Raw genomic sequence first — 14680 nt, forward strand, 5'->3', positions numbered from 1 at the left:
GTAACGTCCCAGATGCAGCTAACGTTATCGCTCAATCCCCCGCTTTGCATGCTGCCTTAAATGCAACACTAGTAGCAGTGCGATCCATCTCCATCCTTCGCCTCTTGTACTATTTTTGATACACTTTGTGGCTCACGATGCCAGTGCGACAAGAGAACTTTTCAGCCATCGCCGGTGTCACTTCTACCAACTCGGCAAGCCATGTGCAGGAGATTGATCCCTCTGCAAAGTCGATCGCCATAGTCGGTGCTGGGAGTGCTGGGTTGGCGATGTTAAAGTCACTTTTGGACTTACCGGAACACACGAGGAAAGGTTGGGATATAGTCTTGTACGAACAGCGTCGGGATGTGGGGGGCCTATGGTTCGTTTCATTTCTGCACTGGATTGATTATTTCTGAATCACTCGCAATAGGCTACCAGATCACATTCCTGCACAGCACTCAGAACTACCTGAAACTCCCTTATATCCTCGTCTCCACACCAATAGGCCCGTTCCGACCATGACTTATCCCGGGTTTCCCTATCCAGCCAATACACCCCTATTTCCGAGTCATGAGCACGTCGAGAAATACCACCGAGATTATGCAAATCATTTTAACTTGATGTCGTATATCAGGCTGAACCATACAGTCTTATCATCTTCATGGATAGGCAATTCGACGGACGGAGTGTGGAATATTGTCGTTCAGGATCATAATGGCAACAAGCTGCATAATGCGCACGACCACCTCGTAGTCGCTGGTGGACGCAACCATATACCGCATATACCCAAGTTCGCTGGTCAGGATATATGGCTTGAAAACAGCCCTCGAGACGGACCAAAGCGAGAAATTCTGCACTCGGTATGGTACAGAGAGCCGGAAGAATTCACAAGTCGCAGCGTGCTAGTTGTGGGCTCTGGCGCCAGTGCACAAGATGTGACTTCTCAAGTGTGTTTAACGGCTAGAAGAGTACGTTGATTGTAACAGCAGTGAAGACTGTGTACTGATCTTCTGATAGACATATCATTCAATCCGCAATAATTCTGCTCCCCCTGTGGTGACTGACGTGATTGTCAAGCCAGAAATATCTCACTTCACTTCGACATCCATCGTTTTTGTGGATGGGTCTATCGTTTCTGATGCAGACTTTATTATTTTGGGAACAGGATATGAACTTCGAATACCCTTTCTGGAGGAAGGTAATGAGCTCGCAGTCAAACCGGAGGCGCATACCAATGAAACATATCGGGAAGGCTTGGTTACAAACCTGCGATATCTATTCCCTCTGCATCAGCATATCTTCTCTTTGTCACCTTCATATCCCACAAATGCGTTGGCCTTCATTGGTCTTCTCAGAAAGACTTCACCCTGCCCGTCAAATACCGCTCAAAGTGTCTATGTTGCCCATGCGATCGCAAATGCAAGCTTACTACCAGATCGGGAAGACTTGCTTCAACAGCTAGCGGCTATTGAAAAAAGCCTACGCTCGCGTGGCTATGACCCATATTATATTGGTCATCGCATCCCCGATGGCAAGTTCGACTATCAGGATAATCTCAAAACGTATCTCCAGAAGCATGGTGCTTTACCAGACGACGGGAAGAAATTTGTAGAGGGTTGGCGGCGAGAGGCGCCCGGATTCCAGTGCCTCGCGCGGGGTTGGAAACGAGTGGAAGACCTGGGTACTCAGCATGAGTGGCTTGATGGAATTATAACTGAAGAAGACTGGGCGGGTCTCATGAGACGCTTGAATGATTGGCAACTTAAATGGGAAGAAGAATATGGTCTGATATAACCAGCAGAGCTCATTTCAAATTAGTATGTACGAAACAATTGTCAAACCATATATATGTATATGATTTATAGACCTATGATAGGCTTACTCAGTGACTCCACTGTTGTGGACAACAGCACGAACCAACTTGAAGAATAAGCTGGATGTTGTTTGCAATAGCGTCAATACGTCCGACGGATTGACTAAAAGGTCCGTGAAGATTACACCAGCTAGAGCCTATGGATCCAGAAATGACGCGTTAGTACCTAGTGAACATGCGAATATCCCGTATCTTTCCTCAACCCAGCATGAATCGAAGTACTACCGCAGACATGTCAGTGCAAAGCATGTGGTGGTGTTGATGTGGGAGCTGGTATGATGGAGGGGCGCTAATGCCGTGCTGCATCTAATGCTGGGGCAGTGCCAGTCAAGCCAACTATGAAAAAGCGAGATCCCGCTGTGCAAGAATGCACTCCGCATTCTGTCTGTCTGAAATTAAAGCGGTGGTAAGGGATCACCCTCTCGTAGCGATGGTGTTTTCATCCGACGGAAGCTAAGAAACCACTCCAAAAGGCGGTTGTAATGACAGGACCTGAAGGATAAATTGCGGGTCGGTGGCAAAAACTGGGTACTTAATGCTTCTACTGTAATCATGGGCTTGTTCAGTCAATGCTGGAAATGGAATCTAGCGATTCACCAAAAAATCCTTTCATCAAGACACCGGGTATTTTTAATACACGAAAGATATCCTGTTGCCGTACCGCGGCATCGTGTAGTGGCTGAAAGAACTGCCCTTGATGGTGGGAGCGAATAACATAAAATGCTGTCAGTTGTGACATTGAGCGGCAATTTCAGCTTGAGCTTGTGAAGGCCATAGACAAATTTGGGAGAACCAACCTTATTCCTTGTTATCTGCCCTGCCCAGTTGCGTTCAGTTTTATCCGGACATCGAGTCAATTGTGCCTTCCTGAATCGCAATTACGACTACTGTTCTGTGTCAAGGGAGTATGATTATCACCAACAGTCTTATCCTTTCCAAGCGAAAAGCGAAAAGGATTTTAACTTACTGTTTAGCACGAGATTTAATCCCGATGTAGATTGACTATACCAGAAACAATGGCTGTCGGACTGTATCTTAGCACTGCGATATGTTAGCGTAAAGTCACATAGTTGTGGGGCAGAGACAAACCAGCATTCCTGATCATCACGTATTGTTCTGGAAATACTGTAAAGAGGGATGATGTGGCCCGAAATGGTTGGGATTTTATGACCGTTCAAATTTGTCCTGTACTCGGTCATCCCATTCGGCATAGGCTGGTCAACACCCAGTGAGCCATGCTGTTAATTGCATATGTCTGGCGGTAGTAGGCTTGGCTTCGCAGTGCAGAAACAAGTTCGTTATTCGGCCGCTATCTCTACCAGTCTCATCACCACATATATGGATACTCCCGTAAACATACCTGTGACAATGGAGCCGTGCGCAGAGTACTTGAAGAGAGCTGAACCTACATTTCAGCAACAGACACATCCCTTCCATTTCATCAACCTCACTCAACTACTCTTGAAATGAGCTCCAGCCAGGCGGGACGTGTGAGTTTATTCCTCACGGTTACTGATGTTCGGATGAAATGGATGCACCTGCAGGATATTCTAACTCCCAAAGACCGATGCAATGACTATGAAACGGTCAGCCATTGAGTACAATATGCATAGACACCCAAAGATCACACCTTGTAGGTCTTTGAGTATCCAGTGCAAGTTGATGTGGAGGAAGTTATCTCTGGTGAAGGAAGAAAGGTAAGTAAAATGATACATCGCATAAAGCCTCAATCACATTATCACTAAAAACAGAATATCATAATATTTGGAGGAACAGGAGCGGGGAAAAGCTCCCTTGCCAACCTAATTGCCGGCAGAAACATTGCCGATACGTCTAGCAGAGCTCATGGTTGTACCATGGAGTCTCGCAGCTACGACATCAAAATTGAAGCGAATAACTTACAACTGTTCGACACTATGGGTCTGAATGGGCCCGAAATTCAGGGAAATGAGCATCTGGAAGCCATCGCCAAGGCATACGACCTTATTGATCGCCTCGGGAACTCTGGCGGCATTCAACTGTTGGTTTTCTGTATACGTGGGGGTAGAATCACGAAGACCATACATCAGAATTGGAGGCTTTTCGATGATGTCTTATGTGATAAGGGAGTCCCTACTGTGATGGTCATCACTGGCCTTGAACACGCGGATCCTATGGAACGATGGTGGACGGACAATCATTTGCATTTCAAGCCTTATGGTATAACTGCTGTTGGACAGGCATGCGTCACTGCGATACCTGACCTTGACAGGCTGTACGAGGAGAAGTTAAACATTTTGAAGCTGAAGGTGCGGGAATTGCTGTTGAGGCATTGTGAGGATTTGGGATATAACGTAGGAAGACACAACTGGTTTGTACGAGTTGCGAAGTTTATTCGGAGCTTAAGTTCACATCCCCCATCGCGGAACGACATGCAAAACGCGTTGGTGAAGAAATGTGGACTGTCGAAAATTGATGCAGCCAGGGTTGAAGAAAAGTAGGTAACGGTAACAAAGAGCAGGCAGACCACGAAGATCTGTGAATTTGCGGTACAGACCATATGGTGTTCGAGTTTAGAAGATGATTACTGCTGTAACATAAAATCGTTAGTTTACTGAGATTTCTGAGCAAAAATAAAAGCTTACCATAGCAAATGCTTGGCTGACGAGTAACTCCGGTTACTAGTAATAGTACTTAGAGGGCGATAGCTTCTGAATTCAAAAGCAAACAAATTCCCGTTCCCGCCCACCGCGGTCACGGGCCTGGCCCGGGGTCCTATGGTCCAAACCCTCCAATCTAAGTCCAAACAGTGCCCTGTGATCCTATCTAGAGGGGTGGGCTCAATCAAGGATTTCAAAAAGTGCAGGAGCTGAGGTCGCTGCTGGACCGACTAGGACGTAGAGTGGCGGCCGAGGAGAATAAATCAAGTTCCAAGTCTAAGAGTGGGCAGATGTCACGGTTGACTGTTATTTCACGATAGATAACAGAGATTCATTTGGGACCCATTTTAGTGTTGTGCTACCGGTATGCACGCTGATTATTTATCCTAGACAAGGTGAACGAGCTTAACGTCCTTCGCAAACGGATGCACAATGCACTCCTTGAAGTCTCGCGGTTACATACAGTTGTCAGCAAATGACTATTGCACTAATATCTCCTGTCGACACGTAAAATGCCAGTGCCAAGTGGAATCCTGTAAGAGGATCCTACGCTCTTTCAGCAAATGGAGTACCATGTGGACATATATGAGACCACAACACGCGATTTTCTTTGGTAGGCCATTTCCTGTAACTTTCGAGGTGCAACTCACGTTTATCCAGGCCAGAAGCTCATTCTCCTCCTTAAATGCTAGTGGTAGTTCAGTTCATTCTACACTTATCGCATTTCATTTTGATACTGTTTTGCGATTCACTATGGTAAACTTGCGACAGGCGATCTCAGGCTTTTCAATCATCGTATCCCTCCTACTACCTCCCGCTAGCCATGTGCAGGAGGTTGATCCGCCTACAAAGTCAGTCGCCATCGTTGGCGCTGGGAGTGCTGGGTTGGCGATACTGAAGTCACTTTTGGACTTACCGGAGGACACAAGGAAAGGCTGGGATATAGTCCTGTACGAGCAGCGTCGGGATGTGGGAGGCATATGGTTCGTTTTATTACTGTACTGGATTGATTATCTTTAAATCACTCACAATAGGCTGCCGGATCCCAATCCTGCACAACCCCCAGAACTGCCTGAAACTCCCTTATATCCTCTTCTTCATACAAATACACCGGTTCCGACCATGACTTATCCCGGATTTCCCTTTCCACCCAACACGCCCCTATTTCCGAGCCATGAGCACGTTGAACAATACCACCGAGATTATGCAAATCATTTTAGTCTGGTGCCGTATATCAGGCTGAACCATACAGTCTTATCATCTTCATGGATAGGCAATTCGACGGATGGAGTGTGGAAGGTTGTTGTTCAGGATCATAATCGCAACAAGATACTTAAAGAACACGACCATCTTATAGTCGCTAATGAACACAACCACATTCCCCGCATACCCAAGTTCACTGGTCAGGATAAATGGCTTAGAAGCAGCCCTCGGAATGGACCAAAACGAGAAATTTTGCACTCGATTTGGTACAGAGGACCAGAGCGATTCAGAGACCGCAGCGTAGTAGTTGTAGGCTCTGGCAACAGTGCACAAGATGTGACTTCTCAAGTGTGTTTAACGGCTAGAAGAGTACGTTGATTGTAACAGCAGTGAAGACTGTGTACTGATCTTCTGATAGACATATCATTCAATCCGCAATCATTCCGCTCCCCCTGTGGTGACTGACGTGATTGTCAAGCCAGAAATATCTCACTTCACTTCGACATCCATTGTTTTTGTGGATGGGTCTATCGTTTCTGATGCAGACTTTATTATTTTGGGAACAGGATATGAACTTCGAATACCCTTTCTGGAGGAAGGTTACGAGCTCGCAGTCAAACCTGAGGCGCATACCAATGAAACATATCGGGAAGGCTTGGTTACAAACCTGCGATATCTCTTTCCTCTGCATCAGCATATCTTCTCTTTGTCACCATCATATCCCACAAATGCTTTGGCCTTCATTGGTCTTCTCAGAAATACTTCACATTGTCCATCGAACATCGCTCAAAGTGTCTATGTTGCCCATGCGATCGCAAATGCAAGCTTGCTCCCAGATCGGGAAGACTTGCTTCAACAGCTAGCGGCTTCTGAAAAGCGCCTATATTCCCTTGGCTATGATCCATATTATCTTGGCCACAGCTTACTGAAGTGGTTCCAGTTCGACTATCAAGATAATCTCAAAACATATCTCCAGAAGCATGGTGCTTTACCAGAGGACGGGAAGAAATTTGTAGAGGGTTGGCGGCGAGAGGCGCCCGATTTCCAGTACCTCAAGCGGGGTTGGAAACGAGTGGAAGACTTGGGTACTCAGCCCGAATGGCTTGGTGGAATTATAACTGAAGAAGACTGGGCGGGTCTCTTGAGACGCTTAAATGACTGGCAAGGTAGATGGGAGAAAGAACATGGTCTGGTATATCCTGCAGGGCTCATTTCTTATTAATATGTACGTTATAAACTCGATGCAGTGTCAATTACTAACTGATGACTCATCTAGACGCGTACCTGTCATTATTGAGATTTCATGTGAAATCTAATGCCAACTGGAATTATGATGTGGATCCTACCGCCTTTGACCATGTACTTATCGTATGTCATAGTTTCGTATAATTGCGTATGTTGGGCGTGTGACTTGTTCGGGCCCTATAGACGCGATCGAAGTTCTCACTCAGCCAAAGAAGCTGATAGTATGTGGACGTATCTGTTCATCTGGGTATTTCTGGTAGGCCACAACGTTCCCGGTGGCTAACGTTTATCCCAGTCAGAAACAATACCTTTATGGTGCAGGCATCTCAAGGTAGCACGCCATCGTATCTCACGATGAGTTCAGCCTCGCTGAGTCCGCCTTACTACATAATGCTTTAAATGCAGCAAGGTGTGAGTTGCTGATTCAATTCGTTCTGTATCCTTGCATGACTCGTTTGTGATACCTATACTTTTCTGTTCACGATGGTAAATCTGCGACAGGCCGTCTTTTCAGTCATCGCGTCGCTTTTGCTTCCCCCAGCGAGCCATGTGCAGGAGGTCGACACTCCTTCGAAATCGGTCGCCGTAGTTGGTGCTGGGAGTGCTGGATTGGCGATATTGAAGTCGCTTTTGGACTTGCCGGAAGACGCAAGAAAAGGCTGGGATATAGTATTGTATGAACAGCGTCGGGATGTAGGAGGCATATGGTTCGTGTTAGCAATATAACTGCGTTGATATCTTCTAAACTGCTATAGGCTGCCAGATCCCAATCCCGCGCGACCTCCAGAATTGCCTGAAACTCCATTGTATCCCCTTCTCCATACAAACACGCCGATTCCGACTATGACCTATCCCGGGTTTCCCTTTCCACCTAATACTCCCCTTTATCCTAGTCATGAACACGTTGAACAATACCATCAGGATTATGCAAACCATTACAATTTAATGCCCCATATCATGCTAAACCATACAGTCTTATCGTCTTCGTGGACAGGAAATTCAACGAATGGGGTGTGGAATGTTGTCCTTCGCGATCATAACCACAACAAGATAATCAGAACACACGACCACATTGTGGTTGCTAATGGGCACAACCATTATCCCCATACACCCCAGTTCGCTGGCCAGGATGCATGGCTCAGAAATAGCCCTGTGGATGGACCCAAGCGAGAAATGTTGCATTCGATATGGTATCGAGAGCCGGAGAAATTTACGAACCGTAGTGTGGTAGTGGTAGGCTCTGGTGCCAGTGGACGGGATGCTGCGTCCCAAGTGTGTATAAAAGCCAGAAGAGTACGTTGCTTATAAAGGCAGGGAATAGTGCGTGTATTGATATTATAAACAGACGTATCATTCCATTCGCGATACCTCTAACCCCCCGGTAGTGACAGACTCTTTGGTTGTCAAACCGGAGATATCTCACTTCACCTCGACAGCCATAGTTTTTGTGGATGGGTCTGCCGTTTCTGACGTAGACGTCATCATTTTTGGGACGGGGTACGACCTTCGAATACCTTTTCTAGAGGAAGGCAACGAGCTCGCAGTCAAACCCAATGCGCATTCTAACAAGACCTACCGGAAAGGCTTGGTAACGAACTTGCGATATCTCTTCCCCCTCCATCAGCATGTCTTCTCCTTATCACCTTATTATCCCACCAATGCCTTATCTTTCATTGGCCTTCCTATACTCGTTGCAAATTGTCCCTCAGACGCTGCTCAAAGTATTTACGTCGCCCATGCGATCGCTAATGCAAGCCTACTCCCGGATCGCGAAGACTTGCTACGGGAGCTGGCGGATATTGAAGAAGACCTGTATTCACGTGGCTATGACCCATATTACATCGGTCACCGCATGGTTGAAGGATCCACCTTCGACTATCAAGATAACTTGATCACTTATCTCCAAAAGCATGGTGCTTTACCGGACGATGGAAAGAAATTCGTAGAAGGTTGGCGGAAAGAGTCGCTCGAGTACCTGAAACGGGGTTGGAAAAGAGTAGAAGACCTCGATATTCAACACGAGTGGTTGGATGGAGTTGTTACTGAAGAAGACTGGGCTAACCTCATGAGACGCTTGAATTATTGGCAAGGAACATGGGAGAAGGAACATGGTATTGTATATCCGCCAGAGCCAGATTTCATCTAATAGTTGATACGTATAAACCGATGGTCAAACAATCTATATCATTTAGATATGGACCTGAGCGCCGTCACTTTAATGACTCCATGGCCTTATCCGTAACACAGGATTTCACAGTTCCCATTATAAATCAAATATTCGGACGTGTTTTCATGGCAAGGTGGCCGAGCGGTCTAAGGCGCCAGACTAAGGAGACCACATCATTGGATGATGCATATCAATCTGGTCCTTCGGGGCGCGAGTTCGAATCTCGCCCTTGTCAAATTTTTTGCTCGTTCTTTGTTCATTTTGCCTTGGTGACCGGCACGCGGGTGGATTACTTACCATCTACAATACCTTCCTAATCTAGAATTCTGTTTATTCGCGTTTGGCCCTTTGAACTTTTCCTTTTGTGCCACTTCTCTTGGCTCTATTGTGGACAGCTTTTGTCCCGGCTTCGGTAACAGTGGTACAGTGCAGAGCACAGGTCTCGGAAAAGTATAAGAACTGTACAATGGGATACGCGATGAAAGCATATTTATATTTTCCCCGGCACCTGGTTGAAAGCTGATATAACGAATGCCATTATGCTGTTCAAACTCTCATATATCTTTTTTACACCTCGACATATCCGCATTCCGGGAGAGGTTGTCAGACCAAGGCGCCAGCGTGCGAGAGTAATGTAAACATCGTACTATCCCACTCGTTCTCTCTAGCTGATGTCATTGATAGGGATATCCCTTCACCATGGCATCACCGCCTGTCGTCTATCCGCAAATCGCTGGAGACTGAATAGTCTCAGTCACGACCGTCTATGAACGTTTTTATCTATCGATCTTATCTGTTGTCAATGTCAAATCATCGATTGTATGTATGAATATCATGGGAATCCAATATGGCAGAAAGAAATGTATAGTGGATTGAGATGGGGCCGGCTCAGGCTTACGTGGACTGTGTTTGATGAGTGTATTCGTAGTAGCAGTGTTCCATTACAAAGGCGGGATATGGGGTGGTATCTGTACTATATACAGGCGGGCATACGATGGAGTAAAGCAAATTACACACGAGCTTTATATCGCTGGCATCAGGTATTAATGGATGTCCATGGAAGATCTGAAGTCGCGAAGTCCATATATTATTGGCAAGGTTAAGGCAAGGTTGGGATGGCGACACGAAGTCTACAATGGTCCGAACTCAGAATCCACCAGTGGAAGATGGTGTTAGTGGTTTCGCATCTGCAGAGGGTGGAGGGCCATTAAACATGGCCTTGAGAGTAACTTCATTCCTCTTCTGTCGTACACGCTCCACCTCTTCCGCCCCGCCCGTCAGCTTGAGTTTCTTACCGCTCACAAATCCTACCAACTCATCCTGGAATTCATCCGAACGACTGGCCAGTTCCTTCTCGCGGTTCTTCTGGTTAGCAGCGATAGCTTTCATCCGTCGCTCTGGGTCCACAGAAGCACCTCTAATTTCCATCATTACGGTGGTCAATCCGCCATGGCCTTCGTCTACAGGTAATGGCTTGAAGCCACGGCCACGATTCATGCGTCCGGGAGTGGTGCCACGAATCGATATGACTTTCTCTATATGAGTAAGAATATCGACTACTGCCTTGTGATCGTCAAGAAGATCACTTAGGAATTCTTCTTGGTGACTGAGGAATCCTTGTTCTTCAACAATATTCTGCAATTCTTCCTCCCAAGTCTTCTTCCACATTGGCTTTATGGTCTTGATATGCTCCTTCAAGCTAGCTAGCTCTGCAGCAGTAGTGGCGGTATCTTCTTGTACGGACTTCAGAAGCTGAGGTTTAGGATTCACGTGCCGTTTCAATACATCATCCTTCAATCCTTCTATCATATCTTGAAGTTCCTCCACCTTCGTCAGCACATTCTGGCTGCGAGTATCCAATTTGGTCTTGCCAGAGTCAATGTATGCACGAGCACCTCCCACGTTAGTAGTAGCAAGCTGCTTGACCGACTGCGTCTGATTGCGCAACGTCCCGAGGGATTCCTTTGTTTGCTTCATGAAATCGGTGTATAGCTGCCGCATGATCCCTAGATCACGGCGGAGGTTTTGTACTTCGTCAAATTGTGTCTTCAGATCAGTGACGACACGGGTAGAGTACTCAGATAACATGGAAGCTCCAGTCATCTGTGGCTGGAGCTGGAGTGACTGGCCAGTCATTTGGGGAGGAATGAACGGATTCGAGTCGAAATGAGCGTCACCGACAATGCGAGAAAGCCGGCGGGCAACATGTTGAAAGTGTTTATCAGATGGACGGTCAGCGATTGGTGTGCTCTCCGCAAAGTCATGGGCAACAATTGGTTGAATAGCTGAAGAACGGCGGTTGCTCGAAATGGTAGATTTGAGTTCCTTTATATCTTGGGAAAGACCGGATATCTGAGAATCGATGTGTTGCTTAATCTGATCAAGTGCTGTTTGTGTGGTTTAGATGGGCGCATTGATAAGAAAAATGATGTAAATGACTCACGTTCGATGTTGAGAGAAAGGAGACACTTCTCCTTTACTTCATCCATATCTTCTAGTTCATATTGGACACCGCTGGATGGGTCACGAATATAGATGGCAGGAAAATTTTCGAGACCAGGGTTGTAAGTAAATTTATCAACAAACAACATCCGGACCGATGAAAATGTAATGCCGGGCTCGATCGATACCTTCTTCACCTCTCGACCCAATTGAAGGAAAACATCAAACGATCGGGAAGGCGACTCTACTATACGTTCCAAAGACCCTCCAAAAGTGACAGTTCTTTCTGCAGATTTGTTTCTGGGCAGATCATTAAGCTCTGGAGGGGGAGGGGTTGCAGCTGGTTCCGGGACAAAAGTTGGAGCCTTGAATGTGGGAAGCGAAGGGACTGGCGGAGTGGGTTCGCGTTCGATCGCGGGAGAAGGTGTACGTGACTGAGATCTGTTTGATTTCAGGATGCTCTGCCTTATGTTCTCTGATGGTGATTCATCGACCTCCGTTAATACCGCCAAATCGCCTGGAGTTAGTGCAGATGATGCAGCCAATGAGCGACGATTTGAGTTTTTCGTGGATCGCTCCCGTGTGGTTGAACTGCCGGTCATCTTCGATATATTATACGTTGAGAAACGCTTCGATGCACGCCGAGCGAGGGTATCGCTTTTCTTCAGCGCAGCTAACGAGGAAGCCATCCCAGGCGCTTGAAGCGAATCTAGTGGCGGTGTCTCAGGGGGAGATCCCGAGTCTACACGCTCGATAACAGGAGAATCTTCTTGTATCATTTCTGGCTCTTCTATCACAACTGTGGGCGGTGACATGGGCTTATCCACGAGGGAATAGCGCTTGACTGAGGAAGGTACAGGTACAGCAGCTTGCGTGGGGGAGGTTGGCGGTAAGTCTTTCTCCACAGGCTTTGGGGTCGCCTTCGCTGACGTTACAAGTGTTTCAGAAGATGAAGATGATGATTCAATAGAACCAAGAGATGGATGATATGTGTTAGATTTGGGAGTCGAGGTGCGTTCTGTGGGACGTGGTGACGAGGGTAACGACGCCCTTGTAGTGATAACGGGTGTCCCACTCTCCACGACAGCTCTTCCTGGTACATCCGTAGGCTTCTCTTCTGAGAGAGAGGATGGCACGACCTGGGGCGTGCCCTCCTTCTTCTTTCCTGAAGGTTGTGCGCTTCTCCTTGAGATGCTATCTTTATCGGCAATGCGTTCTTCATCCACAGTACTCCGCGATAACTGAGATCGATGCTTTGTTTCCCCATCACGACGTGAACTCTTCTCTGAGCGCGAGGAGCGACTATCAGTGCGTGAATGTGTCGACTGCTCTGACCGGTGCCGATGGTCGGACACTATTCGTCGATACATCGACTGCTTCCCTCGCAAGCCTTGCAAAAGGCTTGTTATAATTTCACGCACTTTGGGGAGATAAATCGCCAGGTTTTCTGCTGTTGCTTCCTCTGAAAGACAAACTTCGAGGACCTCACGCAAGTCCTCTGGCACCGCCATGAGGTCTCTGTGTTATACTTAGAGAGGGTGCGTGTAAGCCAGGAGGCATGATTACGCACGACATATCGATATTAAAGGCACCAAATGCTGCCACTGCGGCATTGAAATCATTGCCCAAACGAACATATACATCACTGACTTGATCCTCTGACATCTTCAATGTACTCCATAGCGTAAGTGATTCCAAGAGTTGTTTAATGGCCACCAAAAGTCGCGTTACAGCGGATTCGACTGCGGGCTATGATGTGAAATAATATAAAGCAAATATGAAGACATACATTCCAGTGAACTTACATGTGAGTTTGACCGGCCACTACGCTCACTTCGCGAAGAACTCGCAGGAGCCGCTGAGGCTGCAGGAGGATTTTCGCGTTTAGAAGTTTGCGTTGAGTATGGGGGTGGTGGTGGTGTGGACATTGGAGCATGAATGTATGCTTGGGATCCGTGTGTTCTATGTACTATGCAAGGAAACACTTACAGTTCGCTTTACAGTGGCCCGAGTCCAGAGAACACTGGGATTATCGTCGTGAGAATGCATTTGTCATATCATCTACTATAAACAGTAAGAAAGATCATCGCATCCTTCCCACCTACCAGAGCTAATATGTTCATCATGATATTATATATGCCTCGAGGCATTACATGCCCATTGCCAGCTATTTGGTGCGCTGGATCACGCAAGCATGGGCGTCTGAATATTACCCTAGACCCACAGCGCTACTGTTAGTAGTACTCTTACCATAAGCACTCTTTCCTTGCGTATCGACCATACTTCGAGTCAGTAAGTCTTCCGGCTTTACGACTTACAAGTGTAGTAACTGAGACTGTTTATGGCTTGTGTAGTAAAGGTGTTGAAGCAGTGCCATACATAATGGTCTGACTATGATTATGAGAGAGGATTGGCGTTGCTTGTATCTCCATCTCCGCAATCAAACACAATCTGTTGAGCGAGTGTCTTGACCGATTACTATGGAGCGACTTGACGTGGTCTTTTTCCACGAGCACCCTCCCTACATGCGGACCGACAGTGCCAGAGTCAGTCCTACCACTCATAGCATCTCATCACCGCGGGAGAGGATATCAGTCAGGCTCGACTTGCAATGGTGATAGAAATGAAACACGACCCGTTGGGCAACTCGACTGATGTTTTCGTGAACGAATCTGACTGATTTTTATACGTGCTCCATTTATTTTGGCGTTTTAGCTCCATACTTGAGTACGTGTTTTAACCTTACAGCTTACAAGTTTCGCCGTTGTAATCAGGGGAACTTTATATTATTGAAAGATCCATTGTTTCTCTGCCAGTCTCATCCCTCCCAGTGTCTTATCACCACCAGAGAGAAGACACCCCAAAATCAACTGTGGATGGTTATGCCTTAATTCACTTCTGGTCGATGATAGAAACTGGGGACAATATGCGGAGTGAGCAACTTGACCTAGGTTTCGGTGAAGATATCTGATGTCCCAGCACCTTGATTGCATCGCGACTCTTGCGATTCGACATTTATTTGAGAATCCTCCTGTCAAGTTTGACAGCTAAGTCTAATATATATTGGTGCTAAAATGGAATGCACCAGGTCCAATCTTGTCAACGATGATTTAATCTTCGGAGGAAAAG

At 46.7% G+C, this 14680-nt stretch overlaps 5 protein-coding genes across 5 annotated transcripts; 4 read left to right on the forward strand and 1 right to left on the reverse strand.

Moving 5' to 3' along the window:
* Nucleotides 1-137: 137 nt before the first annotated feature.
* On the forward strand, nucleotides 138-1776 carry SERLADRAFT_441864 (uncharacterized protein; the record flags this gene model as incomplete). The annotated part of the gene is made up of 3 exons (XM_007322424.1): nucleotides 138-361; nucleotides 413-950; nucleotides 1000-1776. 3 exons carry the CDS (start codon nucleotides 138-140, stop codon nucleotides 1774-1776), a joined length of 1539 nt encoding a protein of 512 aa, XP_007322486.1.
* Nucleotides 1777-2822: 1046 nt separating this feature from the next.
* Nucleotides 2823-3195, forward strand: SERLADRAFT_399429 (uncharacterized protein; the record flags this gene model as incomplete). The annotated part of the gene is made up of 2 exons (XM_007322425.1): nucleotides 2823-2896; nucleotides 2945-3195. 2 exons carry the CDS (start codon nucleotides 2872-2874, stop codon nucleotides 3085-3087), a joined length of 168 nt encoding a protein of 55 aa, XP_007322487.1.
* A 126-nt stretch (nucleotides 3196-3321) lies between these two features.
* On the forward strand, nucleotides 3322-4335 carry SERLADRAFT_441865 (uncharacterized protein; the record flags this gene model as incomplete). Its single annotated transcript, XM_007322426.1, has 3 exons — nucleotides 3322-3441; nucleotides 3493-3552; nucleotides 3607-4335. 3 exons carry the CDS (start codon nucleotides 3322-3324, stop codon nucleotides 4333-4335), a joined length of 909 nt encoding a protein of 302 aa, XP_007322488.1.
* Nucleotides 4336-5106: 771 nt separating this feature from the next.
* On the forward strand, nucleotides 5107-7546 carry SERLADRAFT_452617 (uncharacterized protein; the record flags this gene model as incomplete). The annotated part of the gene is made up of 6 exons (XM_007322427.1): nucleotides 5107-5477; nucleotides 5529-6066; nucleotides 6116-6922; nucleotides 6974-7065; nucleotides 7126-7353; nucleotides 7444-7546. The coding sequence occupies 3 exons, from the start codon at nucleotides 5248-5250 to the stop codon at nucleotides 6917-6919; spliced, it is 1572 nt and encodes a 523-aa protein (XP_007322489.1).
* A 2053-nt stretch (nucleotides 7547-9599) lies between these two features.
* Nucleotides 9600-9755, reverse strand: SERLADRAFT_399434 (uncharacterized protein; the record flags this gene model as incomplete). Its single annotated transcript, XM_007322428.1, has 1 exon — nucleotides 9600-9755. A coding segment is annotated over one exon (156 nt), but the record flags the coding sequence as incomplete, so codon positions are not given.
* Between the last annotated feature and the right edge of the window lie 4925 nt (nucleotides 9756-14680).

Source organism: Serpula lacrymans, assembly GCF_000218685.1.
Source record: "Serpula lacrymans var. lacrymans S7.9 unplaced genomic scaffold SERLAscaffold_13, whole genome shotgun sequence".
In the NCBI taxonomy this organism is placed as follows: domain Eukaryota; kingdom Fungi; phylum Basidiomycota; class Agaricomycetes; order Boletales; family Serpulaceae; genus Serpula; species Serpula lacrymans.